At 38.2% G+C, this 23,329-nt stretch overlaps 1 protein-coding gene across 1 annotated transcript in view; it reads left to right on the top strand.

The window, feature by feature from the left end:
• Positions 1 to 23,110, top strand: part of LOC124622694 — a 90,547-nt gene extending 67,437 nt beyond the window's left edge. Inside the window, exons 2-4 of the mRNA XM_047148484.1 lie at positions 1,346 to 1,492; positions 15,001 to 15,153; positions 22,962 to 23,110. Coding sequence (XP_047004440.1) covers positions 1,346 to 1,492; positions 15,001 to 15,153; positions 22,962 to 22,968 — 307 coding nt within the window. The 3' untranslated portion in view covers positions 22,969 to 23,110. The remainder of the gene's footprint in view (positions 1 to 1,345; positions 1,493 to 15,000; positions 15,154 to 22,961) is intronic.
• The last annotated feature ends 219 nt before the right edge of the window (positions 23,111 to 23,329 follow it).

Raw genomic sequence — 23,329 nt, 5'->3', positions numbered from 1 at the left:
TGCAGCTATGACTTATTAAACTGGTAGTTCGGTACTTTTCGCATCTGTTGACACCTGCTTTCTTTAGGATTGGAATTATTATATACTTCTTGAAGTCTGTCATTGTGTATCCAATGACAAAATGCTGAAATTGGGCTGTCAAGATCGTAAAAACAGTTCAGTAGCAGAATGAGATTTTCACTCTGCAGCGGCGTGTGCGCTGATATGAAACTTCCTGGCAGATTAAAACTGTGTGCCGGACCGAGACTCGAACCCGGGACTTATAGTATACAGTATATTAGAAGTATTGGCATGCTTTAGTTTTAAGAGGATTTGAGTCCTGTGCAGTGTTTGTAGTCAGTGTTCAAGCTTGTAACTTGCGGAATCCCTTCAGAATAACACCCAGTTGTTCAAAGATATGCCACATCCGAAATACTATTATGGCAGTCATATTGCCTTGTCATGGTTCTATGATAAATAATTTTGGGATACATTTCAGGGCAAACCATGCTTGGAGAGTTTCATGAACATCTAGAGTTAATTTTTTATGAAGTGCTTGTCTTCCAATCAAACAATTGTATGGTCGATGTACATCTTTTGAGTCACAGACAGATTCAGTGAGGAGAAATGAAGGTCTAATATCTTGTAGTATATTGTCTTAACGGGCATTGTAATTCTCATCAAACAGTGGCGAACTATTTCTGATAAATTTAATAAGTGAACATAAAAATTACGAATGTTTATTTTAAAAAAAGCTAATCCCTGAAGGGGCGGATACAAGGTGAGTACGAATGACGAAGCATACTACACCTTCCATTCTCTTTTTATGAAGAACCGGATGTCCCTCGGAATTCTGCCGAAAGCTATTATCAGTGCCAGATTCGAAATGCGTTAACATACTGACCAGTCTGTTTCCGAGACGTTCAATACAAAGGCATACATGTGCTAAACTTACTTGAGGAGTTCACAGCTATGTTTCTTCCAGTCAAAATTCTCGTTAATATCCACGCCTTAAACTTCGGAACATTGAACATTTGGCAACTCCTATTCATGTGCTACTATCTCCTGCGATGTTACACTCTTGGCTGCGTTTGTTCCATAGTAGGGAGAGTCTATTAGTAGACTGTTTCATCAGAAAAATTACTCTCAGTATCTTCTGCCGTCTTCTATCTAAGCGTATCTGTAGTCATTTACGTGGAATTTACCGCACATCAGAAAGCATTAAGAGTATTTGCACAGCCACCATGTTCTGATGGATACGCACACATGCGTGTGTAGAATTTATAAGCTGGAGGAACTAACGGGGTTCACCGACGCGTGAAACAAAACTCGTTTCGAGGTCGTTGGGAGGAGACCGTGTTCGTAGAAAAAACGAAGGTCCAAGTGACGTGATCTACGCACTGGGATTCACACCAAGAGGCTGCTGCTTATATAAAAGACCAGCTGCTGCCGCTGCTAGCTCAGAACGGACTGGACACCGCAGCTATGAAGTCTTACATACTCGTTGTACTCGGTAAGTGTCCGTGTTATCTAATTAACAACATACGTCACGGGCGGTATGTAAAATGCTAAATCTCACGTAACGTGGACGACGTTTATCTGTGCACTTAATTACGGATATTCAGCAAGATAGATTCGTGTGAACCAGTGACACCTGAAGAATGATCCGCGTTGAATAACAAAGAGCTAGTAATAACACTTAAACTGTTTATTATTCATTTATAATAATTATGCCTGTATATTAGCTGGATGCAAATTCCAAAATTTCACTACTGAAATATGCTTGTAGAGATACAAAATGAAGTGTTTAATATTTTGTTGGTATCCATAACACAGTTTAAACATCGTTTTCCATCAGGCACTTTAATTTTCTTTTTTTACAGTCTACGACGCAGTTTGATGCGTCTGACAGAAATCTCTCTGTGACACAACACTAAATATTTTTTATTTTATTTTCGCTGCAATTGTAGCTCAGTTTTGCGATGCTGTGTGCTTCGTGTTTCAATACAAATTTACCTAGTTGTTGCATTACAATATTTCTTTCTGTTCGTACTAAACACGGTGCTGTAGTACCGATAACACAGAGACGAAGTTTATGTGATAGCACACCGCGCTTGGTACACGCGGCTCTCGGGGACCAGACTACAGCTACAATACCTGAAGATGTCCGAAACCGGTCGTGCGAAAATAAAGAAATTTACAACGGAAGCGGTATTTTCAACCTCTGCTAATTTTTGTTTGTTGGGTGTGAATACTGTACTTGTATCATCAGCAAAATCAACTGGATTTGCATCTTTATGGATATAGTAAGAACAATAAGGGATGCAAGACTGAATACTATAGGTCCCCACTGCTAGTTCTTGTTTGGTTGGTTGATTACTATACTTGTATCATCAGCAAGGCTTTCCATCTTCGTGAATATAGAGAGACAAATCATTAAATATAGTAAGAACAGTAAGGGACCCAGACTGAACGCATTGGGACCCCATTGGTGGTACCTCCCCAGTTTGTGAAATTTGCAGATTTTTTTCATTATGTGAACTGTTTAATTCAACCCTTTGCACTCTTCCAATTAAATGTGAATTAAACCATTCGTGCGCTGTCCCACTCATACCACAATACCGAAGCTTGTTTGGAAGAATTACATAATTTACACAATTAAAATACCTTGAGAGATCACAAAAAATTCCAATTGGTCATGTTCGGTTATTCAGAGCGTTTAATATTTGATCATTGTGAGCACATGTACGATTTTTTGTTGAAACCCTTTTTAAAAACAAAAGTGACACGTTGTTAGTGCTTTAGTTCCACAGATATGTGAAGCTACTCTTGAATACATTACTTTTTCAAGTACTCGTATTTTGGATAAAGGTGTCAGAAGTGAGATTGAGCAGTTAGTTTTTCGAACATCAGATTTATCCTTCTTTTTATGCAATGGCTTAACAATAGCATACTCAGTCTATCAGGAAAAATGCCCCGTTTCAGTGAGCTATTACATATGTGGTTGAGAGTCCTACTTATCTGCTGGTAACAAGCTTGTTGTACTCTGTAGGAAATGCCATTAATTCCAAGTGAGATACTACTTTTGAGTAAGTTTATTATTTTCCTAATTTCAGAAGGGGAGGTGGACAGATTTTCAATTTTAGCAAACTGAAATAAAGATTGCCTTTTCTAAAGGATATATGATTCCTGTTTCCTTCACAACTATTAAAAATGATAATTATAAATATTTTCAACTTGTGGATTTTTAAATAAACTTTCCATACAGTTCAATGGAGTGCCCATCTTCCTATGCTCTTTGTTGCCCTGTTTCCCTTTCAACAATACCCAAATTCTTTTAATTTTACTTTCAGATGTGCTAATTGCAGACATAGTACATGTGCTTCTGGATTTTTTAATAATTTTCCTTAATAACAGTACAGCACTTTTTATAGCACAGATATTTGTCTGTTGCTCGGCCATTATTCTTTCTTGCTATTACATCCACTTCTCTCTTCTGGTTACCAGGAATTACATGGTTTCTTAGAATTATATTTCACTGTCTCCTTAGGGAAACTATTTTCCAATTTACTCACAAACATATCATGATACAAAGTTATAGATATTTTAAATATGCATCAAGTTCTTGATACACCTCATACTGTTGTAACTGCTACAAGCTTTCCCTAAAATTTGCAGTTGTGAAGTGGTTAATTGAATGCACCATTTTGGAGGATTTTTGTGCATTCCTGTATGAAGCTACCTCAGATACTGGAATCAGCTGTGCATCATGATCAGAAAGATCATTGTTAACAGGATAAATCATTAATTGATTAAATTTTATCTTGGTCTATGAAGATATTACCTATCAGTGTTCTGCTTTCCTGTACTACTCTAGTATGAAGAACTATTACTGATGCCAAACTGAAAGAAATGAGTAATATTTCAAGGTCATTCTTCCTGTCAGGCTGTTTGAGAAAATCTACATTGAAATCACCACAAATAATAGATTGCTTTCCACTGTCTGACAGGTAGCACAACAACAGTTCCAAGTTTTTCAGAAATAACTGTCCCAATGGGGACCTATAAACATTTACAATCATAAAAGCACCATATTTAGTTTAAGCTCAGAGACACATGCTTTTGTACAATGATCTACACAAAATTTTTTAGTTTCTAAATTTTTGACACTATAATAGCTTATATATGACCTCCTTCTTTCTCCATATTGGCTCTCCTTATATGTGCTGAAAGCTCATATGCACCCACAAATACCTTTTCCAAATCTGTGATCATATGATGTGCAGACAGGCATAGAACATCTATTAAATCCTCTGTTTCTAAACCTTCAAAACAAACAGGAATCTCATCTACTTTGTTTTTTAATCCTCTGATGTACTGATGCAACACACTAACATGGTTTCTCACTGCACTTTTATAAGAATCTTGTGATATTGTAACATCTTTAGTACCTACCTGCCCACTGAGTGAAACAATGCGGTGTTCAAAGGGACCTTCGTGTTGAGGATAATTAGAACACTTTAAGTAAAAGAAACTTTGTCTGTCACTCCCAGGCAGAGAACTTTTTCATCCTAGTATGAAAAAATTTCACTATTCTTAGGCCAAGGATCAGTGATACAACTGCACAAGACAGTCATATTCTCGTCTTTTTTGTCGCTTTCTGTCGTTCCTTACTTGCAGCAAAGTCGATGGAGGTGTGTTCTGTCTATGCAACTAAATGAAAGGTAGTTTGCTTTTTGCCATACGCATTTCGCTTCTTTTATTTGTGAAGTATCTTCAGCGGCCTGAAATACATGTTTCTTTCTATACATATAAGAAATATATTACATTGGAGTTAAAACATATTACTATGATACACTTTGTTATGTTTTTGTCTTGTTTTTCGCATTAGAAACAACTCCTGTAGCATAAATATCGTGATGTTAAATAATTGTTTGGTGTTACTATTTACAGTGTTCTTAGTCCATATGTGTGGTCCTGGAGATGTGTCCATTCGGTGATCATGCTTCAGTTGGCGGATCTCTGGCGCTTTCTCGCCAACATTTGTTATAACGTATCACCTGCACTTTTCATTTTGTGATCTACATGTGCGTGTTGTTTACAGAGTGTAGTGCTGCCAACTGTCGCCTTGTGTTCATCTTCCCTCTCTTGTTTGTCTGGTATCTGTGGACTGATATTTTTCATTTGTTGTGTGTTCATATATATATATATATATATATATATATATATATATATATATATATATATATATATGTGTGTGTGTGTGTGTGTGTGTGTGTGTGTGTGTGTGTAAGAGAGAGAGAGAGAGAGAACGAGAAAGAAGGGGAGGGGAGGAAGATATACTAATTACAAGTTCTCATTACATTTCCTATTTCTGTTTGTCTGCTTATACTGATTTCGTCATTAATTACCTTGTTTTTCATTGCAAGGGCTCTTTGAATGTGAAAGTTTTCTTGTAATGGCAGGAGTTTTTTGTTGTGTAATTTCGTATTTTTCATAAACGCATCTGCAGTTCGCAAAACGCGGTTTCTTATCCCTGGTGGTGGTCATTTCTTCCTGTGGGAGGTTAGGGCTGATTCTGAATTTCGTTTACTTTTCCTCTATCTTTCTCTATTTGCAGGTAAGCTACTTTATCTGTTTGTGTTGTCTTTTCTGTATAGTTCCTTTAATGTGTTAAGTAATGTGCCTGTACAGAGAGTAGTGTTTTTATTTAAAGCTAGTTTGCCTTATGCTGTTGTCATCTGTATGCTGAAGTTCTATTGCCACGTTGTTGTATAGGTTGTGGCTGGATTTCAGTATTTTTAAATCTGTTGGTATTATATATGGGTGGCGGTTAGGGGCTATTGGGTGGTCAGCAAATGTGTTACGGGTGCTGTTACTTTTTAGGGGTCTGAGGTGTTCTGAGTATCTTGTTTTGAAGATCCTGCATGTTTATCTGATGTATACCGATTGGCAGGTGTTGTATGTAAGTTCACATATTCATGATCTGTTGAATTTGTCTCTGCCTGTCTCCTGTTTTCTGAGTCTTTTCTATGTTGTTTTGTTTGTCCTGTATCCTATTAGAATTCCCTGTTTGTTCAATATGTTGCCTATTCTGTGGACAGTTTTGTTATTGTGGGTCAGTATGTGCCATTTCTTGTTTGTGTTGTTGCACAGTTGTGTCTTACATAAGACAATTCTTTGCATGCTGTGTTGATCTGTGTTGTGTGAGGTTTTGTGTGTGTGTTGTGCATTTATTCATTTTCTCTTTACAAATTTGTTGGTTTAATTTCTCTGTCATATGGGGCTTGTAACCATTTTAACGGTTTTCCTCTGCTATCTGTTTTATCCTGTTTAGCCCATGTGTGTAATTCTGTTAGCCTATGGGTGTTCTGTTCAATCTGTGGAGCATGAATATGAAGTTTGCTCGCCTGTGTGCTACTGGGTGCTTCGATAGATTGTGAATGGTGATGCTTGTGATTGTCAGTTTACTGAATATTGTGCAGTCATGGGTGTTGTTCGCTTTTTGTGTGATGAGGTCCAGAAAGTTTAGTTTGTTGTCTGTTTCTATTTTTTTACTGAGAAGGGAATTATGGATGTAAGTTGTTTACTTCATTGTGAAGCTGTTCTGTATGTGTGGTTGGTTATCAATGAGGAATATTATATCATCAATGTAATGGTACCACTATACTATTTTTTTTTTTGTCTTACTATGTGTGTTAAGATCCTGTTTTCTAAGTTGTTCATGAATATGTTCGCTAGGAGGTCACTAACTGGTGATCCAACTGGCAGCCCTTCATGTTGTGAATAAAATACTTTGTTGCCCATGAACTAATTTTGTCCTGTTGTGGCTTTGAGTATGGTTGCAATTTCATTAATGTGTGTGTCTGGTGTCTTTCCTTGTTGTTTTACTCTTTGTATGGTCATTTTGATTTTTTCATTTATTGGAATACAAGAGTACTTGATGTGACATCAAACAATAGAAGGCTTGCTGTTTCTGATATGTCTATGTTCTTAATCCTCTCCACTAGTTCCATTGAGCTTCCTAGGTTCCTACTGTTTTTAGAAGCATCTATTTTGCTTTAGTATTGTATGTGTATGTTGGGCAAGGTGGTATGATGGAGTATTTCTGAAACTAATGACCAGCCTTAAAGGGGAATGTTCTTTGTGTTCCTTTGGTAGGGGTTTTAGAGATGGTGCCTTTGGATTTTTTGTGTCATTCATTTTATCTGGCCTACTGAGAATGTATTTTTGATGTATTTGTTTCGATGTTTCTCTGATGTCTTAATGTTAGGTCACTGGTCAGTTCAGTGATGTTGTTGTCCTTCAGAAAAACTAATGTTTTATCTATGTGTTCCTTTTTGTCCATAACCACACTAATGTTCCCTTTGTCTGCCCTTATTAGCATGGCATTGTTTTGTTTTATTTTTTTAGCTTGTTGGTTTTAGTTTCCTCTGGTGTTTTGTCATTACAGATTATGGTGGATTTGTGTGTTCTGATTATCTCTGTTTTTTCTGCAGCATGTAATTGTCTTGTTTACGTTCACATTAAAATTTGTTCTTTTATAATGTGCTCAGATTCTTTATGAGATCTTCTATTGTTTTATATGAAATGTGCGTATCAATGTTGTATTTTGGTCTCCTTTGGAGTAGGATTTCTTCTAGTTTGGCGAGAGTGATGTCAGTTAGGTTGACCATTTTCTCATGGAATTGATGTTTTTGATTGTGATGACTGTTTGTGGTGGGTGTACCTGTGCTGCTTACAGTCTGTTAAGTTTTTTTCTTTTGTTTATCCTATTTTTCTTTCTTTATTTTCTGTATGTGTGCCTTTTCTCTCTCTGTTATTTCCTCAAAGTGAGCTGATATTGCAAATTTATTAGCCAATTATAAATGTATTTTGTAAAGTTCATTATTGAGTAACCGTTTTTTTAGAGTGTAGTTCCCTAATTTCATGTTTTAGCCACATAATCTCCACCTTCCTTTTCACTTTACTTGGTTCAGATGACATGCTGTTTACAGAGTTTTTTTATATAGTTTGGAATTACTTTATGAGTTAAACAATTTGTATTAAACTGTTTGTTGGCAGTTGTCTTCCAAAGTTGCATTAAGGTGTTCCTGTGTTTATTGTAGAGTTTGCTGGGGAATGCCAGACTGGGCAGAACCTATAACCTATAATTCAACTGCAAACACTAAAAGAAAGACATTGTTGCAGATCCAAAAGATGAATATTGTCAGTTGTTGTTTGTAAATGTGACTAATTTGTTTCTTGTTCGGTAAGCAATGTTTAATCACAATTTCTTCAATATGTTTGCTATACGGTGTGTTGATTTGTGTTTGTATGTTAAAGTGTACAACTTGTTTCTCCCCCCCCCCCCCCCCCCCCCCCGCCCATGAACCATGGACCTTGCTGTTGGTGCGGAGGCTGGCATGCCTCGACGATACAGATAGCCGTACTGTAGGTGCAACCACAATGGAGGGGTCTGTTGAGAGGCCTGGCAAACATGTGGTTCCTGAAGAGGGGCAGTAGCCTTTTCAGTAGTTGCAGGGGCAACAGTCTGGATCATTGACTGACATGGCCTTGTAAGACTAACTAAAACGGCCTTGGTGTGCTGGTACTGTGAACGGCTGAAACAAGGGGAAGCTACAGCCGTAATTTTTCCCGAGGGCATGCAGCTTTACTGTATGATTAAATGATGATGGCGTCCTCTTGGGTAAAATATTCCAGAGGTACAATAGTCCCCCATTCGGATCTCCGGGCGGGGACTACTCAAGAGGACGTTGTCATCAGGAGAAAGAAAACTGGCGTTCCACGGATCGGGGCGTGGAATGTCAGATCTCTCAATCGAGCAGGTGGGTTAGAAAATTTAAAAAGGGACTGGATAGGTTAAAGTTAGATATAGTGGGAATTAGTGAAGTTCGGTGGCAGGAGGAACAAGACTTTTGGTCAGGTGAATACAGGGTTATAAATACAATATCAAATAGGGGTAATGCAGGAGTAGGTTTAATAATGAATAAAAAATAGGATTGCGGGTAAGCTACTACAAACAGCATAGTGAACAAAATTATTGTGGCCAAGATAGACACAAAGCCCATGCCTACTACGGTAGTACAAGTTTATATACCAACTACCTCTGCAGATGATGAAGAAATTGATGAAATGTATGATGAGATATAAGAAATTATTCAGATAGTGAAGGGAGACGAAAATTAAATAGTTATAGGTGACGGGAATTCGACAGTAGGAAAAGGAAGCGAAGGAAACATAGTAGGTGAATATGGATTGCGACTAAGAAATGCAAGAGGAAGCCGCCTGGTAGAATTTTGCACAGAGCATAACTTAATCATAGCTAACACTTGGTTCAAGACTCATGAAAGAAGATTATATACATGGAAGAACCCTGGAGATACTAGAAGGTTTCAGATAGATTATATAATGGTAAGACAGAGATATATGAACCAGATTTTAAATTGTAAGGGATTTTCAGGGGCAGATGTGGACTCTGACCACAATCTATTGGTTATGAACTGCAGATTAAAACTGAAGAAACTGCAAAAAGATGGGAATTTAAGGAGATGGGACCTGGATAAAGTGGAAGAACCAGAGGTTGTACAGAGTTTCAGGGAGAGCATAAGGGAACGATTAACAGGAATGGGGGAAAGAAACACATTAGAAGAAGAATGGGTAGCTTTGAGGAATGGAATAGTGAAGGCAGCAGAGGATCAAGTAGGTAAAAAGACGAGGCCTAGTAGAAATCCTTGGGTAACAGAAGAGATACTGAATGTAATTGATGAAAGGAGAAAATACAAAAATGCAGTAAGTGAAGCAGGCAAAAAGGAATACAAACGTCTCAAAAATGAGATCGACAGGAAGTGCAAAATGGCTAAGCAGGGATGGCTAGAGGACAAATGTAAGGATGTATAGGCTTATCTCACGAGGGGTAAGATAGATACTGCCAACAGGAAAATTAAAGAGACCTTTGGAGAAAAGAGAACCACTTGCATGAATACCAAGAGCTCAGATGGAAACCCAGTACTAAGCAAAGAAGGGAAAGCAGAAAGGTGGAAGGAGTATATAGAGGGTCTATACAGGGGCGATGTTCTTGAGGACAATATTATGGAAATGGAAGAGGAGGTAGATGAAGATCATATGGGAGATACGATACAGCGTGAAGAGTTTGACAGAGCACTGAAAGACCTAAGTCAAAACAAGGCCCCGGGAGTGGACAACATTCCATTAGAACTACTGACAGCCTTGGGAGAGCCAGCAAGATGTATGAGACAGGCGAAATACCCTCAGACTTCAAGAAGAACATAATAATTCCAATCCCAAAGAAAGCACGTGATGACAGATGTGAAAATTACCGAACTATCAGTTTAATAAGTCGCACTTGCAAAAGACTAACGCGACTGACCCTACGACTTATCTTAGAAGTAAGATTAAGGAAGGGCAAACCTACTATTTTAGCATTTGTAGACTTAGAGAAAGCTTTTGACAATGTTGACTGGAATACTCTCTTTCAAATTCTGAAGGTAGCAGGGGTAAAATACAGGGCGCGAAAGGCTATTTACAATTTGTATAGAAAGCAGATGGCAGTTATAAGAGTCGAGGGACATGAAAGGGAAGCAGTGGTTGGGAAGGGAGTGAGACAGGATTGTAGCCTCTCCCCGATGCTATTCAATCTGTATATTGAGGAAGCAGTAAAGGAAACAAAAGAAAAGTTTGGAGTAGGTATTAACATCCATGGAGAAGAAATAAAAACTTTGAGGTTCGCAGACGACATTGTAATTCTGTCAGAGACAGCAAAGGACTTGGAAGGGCAGTTGAACGGAATGGACAGTGTCTTGAAAGGAGGGTATAAGATGAACATCAACAAAAGCAAAACAAGGATAATGGAATGTAGTAGAATTAAGTCGGGTGATGCTGAGGGAATTAGATTAAGAAATGAGACACTTAAAGTAGTAAAGGAGTTTTGCTATTTGGGGAGTAAAATAACTGATGATGGTCGAAGTAGAGAGGATATAAAACGTAGACTGGCAATGGCAAGGAAAGCGTTTCTAAAGAAGAGAACTTTGTTAACATCGAGTGTTGATTTACATGTTAGGAAGTCGTTTCTGAAAGTATTTGTATGGAGTGTAGCCTTGTATGGAAGTGAAACATGGACGATAAATAGTTTGGACAAGAAGAGAATAGAAGCTTTCGAAATGTGGTGCTACAGAAGAATGCTGAAGATTAGAAGGGTAGATAATATAACTAATGAGGAGGTATCGAATAGAATTGGGGAGAAGAGTAATTTGTGGCACATTTAGACCAGAAGAAGGTATCGGTCTGTAGGACCTGTTCTGAGGCATCAAGGGATCACCAATTTAGTACTGGAGGGCAGCATGTAGTGTAAAAATCGTAGAGGGAGACCAAGAGATGAATACACTAAACAGATTCAGAAGGATGTAGGCTGCAGTAGGTATTGGGAGATGAAGAAGCTTGCACAGGATAGAGTAGCATGGAGAGCTGCATCAAACCAGTCTCAGGACTGAAGACCACAACAACACAATAACAATTTCTTTCTGTTAGTCATGTCATGAGTGTTATTGTTTTCTATTCCTGTGTGTGCTATAGAGTCTGTGGGGTTCTTTGGTGTTTGCTTTCTCTGCTTGGTTTCATTTTTCTTTAGTTGTGTTTTGATCTTTGGTTGAATGTTTCTACTATATGGATGTTATAACCATTGTTTGTGGCGCTAGTCTGTGTAATATGTGTTGTAGGGCTGCTAATTTTTGATTTCACGTATTTTGGATGAACCATATACAATTTTATCTGTGTCTGTTAGCTTTCTGAATATTTCAAATGTTTGCTTATTGCATCTGTCTTTATTAATACACCAAAGAAATGTATTTGCTTTTGTGTTTCTTTTTCCATGGTGAATTGAATATTTCTATTCATGTTGTTTATGTTTGTGTGAAGTTTATCTATTTTCTCTATTGGTTCATCTACCATATCTATTATGCCATCCACATATCTGTAACAGTAAACAATGTTGTATCCTTTCTTTGTGATGAATGTATTGAATATACGTTTTCTATGTGACTGATGAATATGTTTGTCAGTGTTTCTGAAACTGGGAAACTCATCGTTTTGCAAGTAAAATTTCTTTTAAAATTGGAAGTAATTTTGGGATATGATTGCTTTGAGGCTTTTGGTTATTTCATTAATATTGTATGTAGGTAATTTGTTGTACATCATAAGTTTTCTTCAAGTAGCTTTATCTTATCTACAGTGAGTATCAAGGTGTACATATTATGGATGTCCAAAGAGATGAGCAGTGCTGTTTGAGGAATGTGCAAGCGAGTCTTTTATTTGTATTATGAGTTCATTTGTGTTTTTCACAGTTCTGCTGTTCTTCATTTCATAATGTTGCATTATGATTTTGTTCATGTGCTTTATCACATGGTATGATGGTACATTCATGAAATTAATAACAGGTCTCAAAAGAATAAGAGTTTTGTGAATCTTGGGTGGACTCCTGAGTGTTGGTGCTTTTGGGTTCTTCTGTATGATGCGTTGTTTTTGATTATCTGTGAGTGTGTGTTTGATATCTTTGAGGCTGTTTTTATTTATGAAACTTTCTGGCAGATTAAACCTGTGTGCCAGACACAGTCGAACTCGGGCCCTTTGCCTTTTTACTTATTTTTACAAAAGTGCTCAGATTTCAGTTTGGTGGTGTTGTTCTTTAGTTTTTCTATATATTGTTCTTTATTTATCTGTGCTGTGCTGTTTCCTTAATCAGGTCTTGTGACCATAGTGATGTTAGATTGCAGATTTAGTTTCTTAGTAATGTTGTTTTCTGTTTGAAGTTTCCTGTTTTGCTCTTCCTTTGAAATGATGATTACATTGTTTATTTCTTTCTTCTCTAGATATCGTGTTTGCCCGATATTTACAGTTTATTTTTTTGTTTCTCTTCCTCTGTCAGGATACTTTCTGTTCATACAATCAGGTTTTCTGTGTAATGGTTATGTATTTTTGTACTGGTGTTGCGTCTGAGACCTTTCTCTAATAGCAGTGATTATTTCTCTGTTAATTCCTTATGTGGGATGTTTATTAGTTTTGTGGTGGTAGGTGCATTGCACTTTGTTATGTTTTTCTTTCTGCTTATTTTTGTTAGTGTTCTGAGTATTCTGATTATTCATTTGTGTTTGTCCTGTGTATATTGCAGTGTTCTTGCTGTGATGTGTTCAATATTTTACTTTATGTTGATCATCACAGTTGGCTTGTTACTAAATGCAGATAACTCGAGGTGTACATCATATCACATTCCACCAATTTTTTAGTATAAAGTGATTTGATATAATTTTTTTAACTAAGTCTCTTCTGCAAATGATTTCGTTCTGTGTGCTACCAAAGACTGTTACTGACCTTTACATTAATGTAAGTTAATTACATTATTTATTGTGAAAGTCTGATTGAATATAATGTGTTGAATGGTATTGTGGAGTCTGAGATAGATATTCCTCAACCTGTTATATAACTAGACGAGAAATGCCTGATACGGCCGTGTTATCATCGTTTTTTTCTTTTTCTCGTTTTCTGTAGTTCCTTAGTTGCTACAAAATACATTGAAGTGTCTTCTGCCTATGCAACTAAATGAAATAGTTCGCTTTTTGCCAAACGTGTTTCTCTTCTTTTATTTTTGTAGCATCTTCAATGGCCTGTAATACATGTTTATTTCTATACATATAAGAAATTTATTATGTAGTAGTTAGAATATATTACTATGTTACATTTTGTCATGTTTTTCTTCTGTTTTTTCAGATTAGAAACAAGTTTGGTAGCATAAATATCCTGATGTTAAGTTATTGTTTGGTGTTACTTATTATTTACAGTATTCTTAGTCCACATGTGTGGTCCTGGAGATGTGTTCATTCGGTGATCATGCTCCAGCTGGCCGATTTCCGGCGTTTTTTCACCAACATTTATTATACCATATGACCTGCACTTTTCATTTTGTGATCCATATGTGTGTGTTTACAATGTGAAATGTTGCCACTGTTGCTCTGTGTGTAACTTCCATCTTTTCTTAGTGTTGTGTGTGTGTGTGTGTGTGGCTTGATATTTTTCATTTGTTTTGCGTGTGTGTGCGTGTGCATGTGTGTGTGTGTGTGTGTGTGTGTGTGTGTGTATTTTATGTTCTATTCCTTGTGAGAGTGTTTTTTTAATTTTTTTGAGTGGATATTTGTGTGTGTGTGTGTGTGTGTGTGTGTGTGTGTGTGTATTATTTTCTAATCAGTTAGCTCTTACTCTTGAGAGGCTTTTCATAAAGTGTACCACATGCGATGATAGTGGAATTTGCACCAGAGAGCCCAAATATTACTGCCGTAAATTTTATTCACCATCATCATCATCAGTTATACTGCCTACATGCATGGTAAGTTCCTGACGCCACTGCTATTTCCATCTGATCCTGTTCGAGTGCAGCTGCTTCCTAGTTTCCTATCTTCCTCCCTTCATATCATCCAGCATTTTTATTCTTCTCCTTGCTAATTTTATCTGTCCTTCCACTGTAACATCGATACGTGACACAAGAACTCCTTTTTCTCGTAATATATCCTACACAGTCTGTCTTCCTTTTCTTAATCGGGTCCAGGAGAACTCTTTCTTCCCGTACCGTTTCCAGTACGTCACAGTTCTTCACTTTCTCCATCCATTTTACTTTCTCCATCCTCATCCAAATCCTAAACTCGAATGATTCAATTTTTGTACCTTTCTCTCTTCTTCATATTCCAGCTTTCACAGCCGAACAGAAAGATACTACACATGGAGCATTTAACCAACCTTTTTCTTAATTCCAACCGCAATTTTCTGCCAAGCTTGCACTGTCAGCGTAATTCTTGATCTTATATTTTGCTGCTCGTCCAATTATCAATTACAACGCTCCCCAAATATCTGTACAGTGCTACGTATCTGCCCAATTATCCATATATTCTTTTCAAGTTCATATCCTCTTTGTCATGTAATCTCATCAGCTTCGATTTCTTTGCTGTTGTTCTTTCACAGCTGTGGCGGCGCTCATTGGCTGCTCCAGTGCAAAAGAATGCGGCACCATCTGCCCTTCAGTTTACCAGCCTGTGAGAGCAAGGTGTGGCTCCGTCACCCGGCAGTTTGGAAACCGCTGCAAGATGAACGTCTACAACTGCCAGCACAACGCCGGTATTATCACTGTCATTACTAATGTTATAATTATTATTATTACCATCAATATCGTCTTCACTTTTATCTACATATTTGTCTGGAATAGTCGCTTCCTTGCTAATACGGAAGACAGTCTCCACTGTATGGTATTGGCTTTAGCAACCACTCTCAATTTTAGACACTTATTCGCATCTGTTTACTCGTTTTCCTCTACGTGTGCCTTGGAATTCCGACACCCTGGTATTTGAACGTGGGAACACTGAACACAGAGTTTACTCGACTCGCAGGCAAGTTGGATAACGACATTCCTTCTCTTTGATTGCGGTGATTCACCGACAGGGACAAGAGCCAGGCCAAAGTCATGCGCGGATGCCAGAAAGCGAGTCTGACAAGAGGAAAAAAGTATCCTTTTATCAACGGCAAGTAAATAGCTCACCGGTCCCGAAAAGTATTTATACTAGGCGAGTCTACTTGACAAGTGCTCTGTTTGACGTAGGGATAACTTCCTTTAGCGAGACATATACTAACGTCTCATCACTGAATCAGCTAGTGGACTGAGTTGTTGTTACCGTGCTGTGCTGCAGATACTTATTACAGGACACATCATAGCACAAACAGTAACTATTCGTAGGGATGATGTAACGCACTTAATAATTAAGACAAACATGAAGTAATGCACTGTAGGACAACGAACCTACCCCGGATCAACCATGTCTAAAATATATACGTGTTATGAAGTGCAAATGAAGAGTTACAGAACACATCTGTACGCTGTATGCACTGCAACTGTTCATTTGCACTTCATAATATTTGTATACTTTTGACATGGTTTTTGTATTTTCGGAAATACCATCTGTTACAATGATATGAAGACAGGTCCTGGCCAAAAACTAGTCATCGAGTAAGTAAAAAAGAGAAATTTGCAACTTTTGATGGTTTTTCTTTGTATTGATTAATAGGAGTTGCTGACCAGCAATTATTTCAGCAAGCTGGAAGTTTATTAACACTAAGAAAGTTTAGAGAACTACAGACCGCTTCTGCTGTCACCGACGAAACGAGAGAAATTACTGTTCGTACGGTGGCATAGGGACAGTCCCATTTCCCTCCCTCCTTTTGCGAGTGGAACAGAAATGGGAATGACTAGATAAATAGTAGTGTATAGCGTGTAAGGTGTCGTCCTCTTCCCTCCCCCGCCCCCCCACATACCACCCCCGTATGGTGGCTTGCAGGGAATGAATATGGATGTGAGTCCAAGGGAATTCAAAGGAAATACCCCACACAGCGTAACATGCGATTCCTATGGAGCAGGTAAACCGCCACCTCCGCCCTGTGGCGTATGAGTCAAACAGCTGGAATTTGTCTTTCATTATTCCATGTTCGTTTCTCAATGTCCCCGTGCTGGTGGAATCGTTTTTGTTCGGACAATATTGACATATTCATGCATCAGCTACTGCTATATAATTTGTGACAATTAATAATGACGGGCGAGTCCAAAACATCAATGCCTATCAGCTGAGGCATAGTTTTGCTTCACAGAATGGCAAGTCTCGAAGCTCTTGTTCTTAGACCCAGTCACCTAAATGTAAGTTGCAGTTTCACACTTTTTTTTTGGTAGATAGTACTGAAATCAGAACACATGTGGCTTTTATATGTCGGCTCTTCAGTGACATTCGACGGGTTGTATGTCCTTACGCGGTATAGCCACTACTTTCTCCCATCTTCCGCGCAACAAGCAAATCCCGCGGCGGAAGAGCTGGGCGTCTTTTCAGGATATCCATGAATCGATCTAGTTCCGCACTCGTTCATATTACCGAAAGTGCTGGTCAGCCCGGCCATGTACCACTGATTGAAAAACGTGGTAGGGTGATGGAACAATGCCTGAAGAATACGGCGGGTGGGTGAACTTCCATTTCAGCGCCTCCAAATATGTTTTGACAGGTTTTGCGACATGGTGTCGAGCATTGCCATGCTGCAAAATCACCTTTTCATGTCCATCGCTGTATTGTGGCCCGTTTGTCTATCAGTTCTCGGCTCAAACGCATTAACTGCTTTCGATAACGATCTCCTGTGATTGTTTCCAGCGGTTTCAGAGGCTGCTAAACCTCCACTGTTCTACCACCATGCCGGTCATCGACGTCGAAATCACCTTCCTTGAAGCGTTGAAACCATTTACTGCCCGTTCCTTCACTGGCGGGTGCCTCACCATAGGTCTTATCCAGAATTTTATGAGACTCAGCCGCAGATTTCTTCATTTCAAAGCTGAAAGTTAAAATTTCCCGCAACTGACGGGAATTGGCTTGTAATTTGATGTATTCAGTCGAGAATAGCCTTCTGATGCATTAACAAATCCACTAATATTTTGATGGACTATTCTTTTCACAAATGTCTGAGCTTATTGTGTGACACTTACGACCTACCACCTGCACCACCACTTGCCGCTACTGCCATCTATTTCAAAACGGCAGAAGCAAAGTTGTAGACCTAATATAATGCATTAATAACAGTTTTTCCAGTTTTCCGTTGTTTACTAATTTACTGGGCAGTATACGTTTCGGTAGTAGAATATCATAGGCAGATACCTTTTTACTGCCTTTGATTGACATTTGCTTGCACTATTTTGCGTAGGTTGATGATGTCGGTAATATTAACTTACAGGTAGCTTTTGAAATACATGTGAATGGGATAGTGCCTAGCTCTATTTTGACAACATGGTTGTAAGTTGGCGAAGTTAGTGAAAGGTAATGGTAACAGTATGATCTGCAGCATAGCCCGAGATCTAAGTCTGTCATTGGCATCATTCTCCCCAGATACAACTGACGCCACTATGACGACATTTATCAAATAAAAAATAAAATGTAGAGAATGTGATGGTCCTAAACCACTTTCCAAATACAAGTGTTCATAGACTCCTAAGCTGCAGTGTAAAAATTGATAGGTACAAAGTTAGAAAGAAACAGACTCCGTTGGTAAGTCAGAAATCTAGATCCTGAGACTTTACACAGCGTGAACTAGTTGCCCCTACCGATATTGTTCTATGCAGCCATCACTACGTCTGAATCAGTAACAGTATACACACAGGCAACAGCTTGGAAGTAACCCAATGAAAATTTTATACACACAGGGTGATTCAACTACCTTCACCGATGTCGTTTTAGGCAACCCCACATGACAGAAAAATGTTGTTGGCCAGTTCACTTTGAAGATGTGAAGCACATTGTCAAAATGTCGCAGAATAACTGATAATGTATACAAAGACATATTAGACCTATCGTATACATTTTATGAAACTACTGTAGCACAGTTATATATAGCATAAATTTGTTACTTCTGCACTTTTCATTTTGATATATCCCATTAATTTCATTGCTTCTGATAAAAGAAGGACTAGAGACATTTGGGTAAGTATGGCAAAAGTAAGGTAATCTTGGTCGAATAATACCATGTTACACATGACCAACCCTCACTTGTCTTTTTAACAGTATAATTCCGTCTGCAAATAGTCTCCCAAAGCTCTGAGAGGAAACTTATATCGATTACGTGGCTATCGCCTATCTGGAACCATTCCTAATTCAGATGTAGTGCAGGTTGCACCAAACGACACCGGTAGGAGCAACTATATCACTCTGTTTGAGAATGGTGGGAGAGCTAGATTATATTAAAAGCGTCTTGAAGACTGAATGTTATGTAGACAATAACATAATGGACAATTGCTTAACAAAGTGGCCAGTGCAACAAATGTGAAGCCAAACTAAAGAAAATATTTTTTATCCTTAGGAATTGTAGGCAAATTTGTTGCAGTAGAGTTCAAAGTTGCCTATTCCATATAATATACATTTGCAAACACTGTGCATTCTTTGTAACTGAGGAAGCAAAACTGGTCACTTACTAATAAGAAAAGAAGCTCTTGAATGACAGTTTCAGGAGACCGTTTTCTACGATATGTTGCGATTAATTTCTGTATTTTTTTTTCTAAATTCCTTAAACTTCTATTACTAACAGTTAAAATTTCATTGCTGTGCTGTAACGTAACGATAAGTTTTAACGCAATAAAAATACAGTTTATTGTCCCATTCTGTCACAGTAAAATAGATAACTTTATATTTTTAAATTTGGATACGATATTTTCAATTTAAGTGTATTTCATAAGTAAGAAATATAAGGGAAAACCGTATAGAAAGCAAATAATTCACAACATAAAACTTTAAAGATGAAATTAATTTTCTATAACCTGTACCATTCAGCTTAAAAGACTAGTTTTAGGATGCACTGAAAAAATAATTATATTGTACTTTAATCAACTTCAAGCTACTGAGTGTTTTTGTGTCTCTTGTAATGTATGATATTTTTCCATTACAGGTAAGTGTATTGTATTTCAAGTGATAATGCACAAATAATATCGACCTTACATTAGTAAGTTCATGGGAAAAGAATTGTTGAAGTACTTGGTGGTGTATTGTTCAAGTACTTGGTGTGGTGTGATCTGGCATGCAGTTTTTGATGGAAAATATCAGGCTATAAAATCAGCATCTTTTAATGAGCGTACTAAAAGAGAGAAAATCAATTGTGGCCAAATTTTGTTCTAATGATCAATGTCATCAGCTGAAGTTCTTATTCATGATGTTCATGCACTCGTCGTGTACACTAAGTGTATGCTCTATTCCCCTATACAATAGTTAAAAAGAGCATGCCATTGCAAAAATAATTGTTGTTACTTATTTTCAGAGAAAACTGCAATGGTAATTCCAGGGTACCCTCTAACTAGTGAAGTCAGTGGCCATATGGGTGACGAAAAGAAAGATATATATTTATAGATTCCATTGTTATTGTTGAATTTGCAACAAAAACTCAATTAAACACTTCATAGGTCAAGTATTAACAGTAGACATTGACGACCAAGAAGTGACTTCCTTTAGAAAGAATAGTGCAGACAAATTTTCATTTAAGTTGATAATACTACATGGATACCAATTTCTCAAATTGTTGAAATTGTCGGCGAAGGTTTTCGTTCCTGGCACAGACATCAATGATATTTCATCTTTTCGTCAAAATTTAACATTTGTGCACCTGTCAGGTTGGAAACAAATATCTTCAGAATAAAACAGTTTAAAATGAAACTTTTACTCTAGTCCCACTCTGCCTCAAACAATGATCATTCTATAATTTAAATATTAAAATAACGGTTGGGACTAACAAAACTAATAATGCTGGCTGGACTACTGACTCTACTTATCGAACTCAAAAATTTCAGATTTCGGAATTCGCACCACAGGATAGTGACTGTTCCCACCACAAGTACAATGGCCAATAAATCAACTAGTATTTCTTTGCCCACATAAGAAAATGGGACTTTATCTTTCTAGTTGTCACGAGTTCTATCTCGTACATGAATATTTTAACAATGAGTAGTGACTGTTCCCAACGCAAGTACAACAGATAATAAGTCAACAAGTACATTTTTCCTGCCTTCTGATAGTGGGAAAATGGGAGCTGTACTTGTCACGGATACTCTTTCCTGTATGAATATGCAGAGTCCAGTCACATTAACGTGACCACCACCTATGTTCGACGTGAACATGGAACAACAACTCATTGACGGCAGCAGTGGAGGGCATATGAAGCGTGTCGGGGGTCGCGGAATACCGTTCAGTCCTTGTCGTAATGTGGGAGCGGAGCCATATCTGATGTCGAAAAGGGCAAGATCATTGGCCTTCTGGCTTGGGGTTGTGGCATTTTCGAAACGGCTAAGTTTGTTTACTGTTCGTTTGCGGCCTGGTTGAAGTACACCGTGCATGACAAAATGACGCTACCCAAAACCGGCGCTGAGGCGACTACGGTGTGCCACGGACTGTCGATGACAGGAGTGAATGACTACTGTGGAAATGTATATGTGTGAATAGACGAGCAACTGTTGAGCAACTGATTAGCCAGAAGAACCAACTAGCTACCAACGGTGTCTCCTCAACGATTATTCAGTGAATATTGCTGCGGATGGGCCTCGGCAGCTGGTGTCTGTTTCATGAACCCATGCTGACTGCTGTTCATTGATGGCGAAGGCTGGAATTTGGACGCCAGTAACGCAACTGGACGTCCACTGAGTGGCGATGGGCCTTTTCAGACGAATCGCGTTTTATGCTCCATCCGACGAATGGCTGTTGGAGTGTAACGGTGTGGAACGTCTGAAAGCAAACTCCATTAAGCAGTTATGGTCTGGGTAATTGTTTGGTGAGGTTCCCTGCGCGATCTCGTGATTCTGGAAGGCACAATGGACCAACGTAAGTGTGCATTTATACCTGGGGACCATGCCAATCCCTGCTTGTAGTTAGTTTTTCCTCCGCACCGTTGCATATACCAGCAGGACACTGCAACGTCTCATCCAGTTCAAAGTGTCCGTGGGTGGATTGAAGAGCATCAGGAGTTTACCGTACTCCCCTGGCCACATGACACCCCAGATCTAAACCCAATCGAGAATCTGTGGGTAGAGGGTAGTGATACGAAGATGGTTGTAGTATATTTCTGGACTCCCCGTTTAATGCTACACCTTGAAAATTTTTAAGCACGCTTTCGCGGCTGAGGTGGTGTCTATCTTCAAGCGTCTGTCAGTTCAATTGTTTCAGCATCTGCACGGCGCTCTCCCATGGGTCAAAAAAACTTGTCACCCTTTGTACCGCCTTTCCTTGTGTATTTTTAATAACCCGTGTTAATCGTATTCGGTACAGGTCTCACATACTTCAGCAAGTGTAACGAATTTACTTTGTAGACTATATACATTCGCGCATTAACCTACCAACAAATATGAGCGTATCACCTGTTTTACCTATGACTGAGCTTATGTGATAATTCCATTTCATATCAGTATAACCTGTTACGCCCAGTTATTTGCATGAGTTGGCTGATTCCAGTTGTGGTGAATGAATACTCTAGTCATAGGATATTGATTCTGTTCGTTTTGTGAATTTCATCTTGAATTTACTGTTGTTATTAACCGAAAATACAATTAGGGACTACCATTATTATCACGCGAATACCCCACCCATCACTGTGTGAAGGGTTCTACAATATATAGAACAATATTCTTATGGCACATTTCTGTAGAATGAATACGTATTTCACCTTAGGCAAATTGCCACACCAATGCTACTATAGCAGAATACTGAACGAACCTCCACTAAGTAGGCCAGTAATGCTGTTTGCAGATTAACGCAATGAGAAGAACTGGCAAGTACAAAGCACGAAAAAGTGAAGTTTGTGGTTAACTTACCGACGTGCTGGTGCCACTCGATTCCTAGAAATTTTTCACCCTGAGTTTCATTCTGTATATGCCGACTGGCATTTACTTCTCGTAACTGTAAGTCATTTCTACATTTCTAGAATTGTATTATACTTGCTGCTTTTGAACCAATATGACACCTCTAAGAAAGAATAGTCGAAATAAAGAAGGTGGGTAGTATGATAGCAACCACGTTTGAGCCACCTGTCGCTGTATTTTCTGCAACGTTGGTAATGGTGTAAGGAAATTTCATACAGGCTCTTAAAAAAAGTCCTACTCTGAACCCGTTGGAAATGATATCCAGAATATGAAGCAAAACGTTAATGATGACGCTGGTGATAATGATGATGAGGGTGTACGGTGAATTTTTTCAGCAGAAGCTGTTCTTACTTAGTCCTTAACGAATCAGTTGGGCGAGATATATACGTCACACCAAACTTAATATAAGTAGTTTATAACTGCATTTTATAAAAAAATTTCTGTAACCACATACAAACTATCTTGTTTATTAGATGTACGTGGAGAAAGTGTTTAATGTCACCATCGTGTTTTGTTGCAGGTTGTAGGGCGGTTTGATATGATACCAAGAGCACTTTGATGATTAATGAAGGAGCTGAAGATACTGCCAGAGACTTTGTAGACTAGATATAAATTAACTGTAAACACTGAATAAAGAAATGTTGTCCTAAAATTATATTATATTATTAACATAGTTTATTTTCGTTTCGAATATCACATCCCACCCTTGATTTATGTTCTTTGCGTCAGTGTCCTTGGACTGTTGGCGGCTGGCGCGTCCAAATCACAATCGATCTTTCCGAAATATTCTCGTTTCACATCATTGATACTGAAATTTGTACGAGTACTATGATTGTAATTTCCATAGTACTCTAACCCTCCTTAAAATTTTGGTATAGAAATCGAATC

The sequence above is a fragment of the Schistocerca americana genome, chromosome 7 (assembly GCF_021461395.2).
Source record: "Schistocerca americana isolate TAMUIC-IGC-003095 chromosome 7, iqSchAmer2.1, whole genome shotgun sequence".
NCBI classification, from domain to species: Eukaryota; Metazoa; Arthropoda; class Insecta; order Orthoptera; family Acrididae; genus Schistocerca; species Schistocerca americana.
Note: the sequence above shows the minus strand (reverse complement) of the source record. Positions and strands in the feature narration are given on the sequence as shown.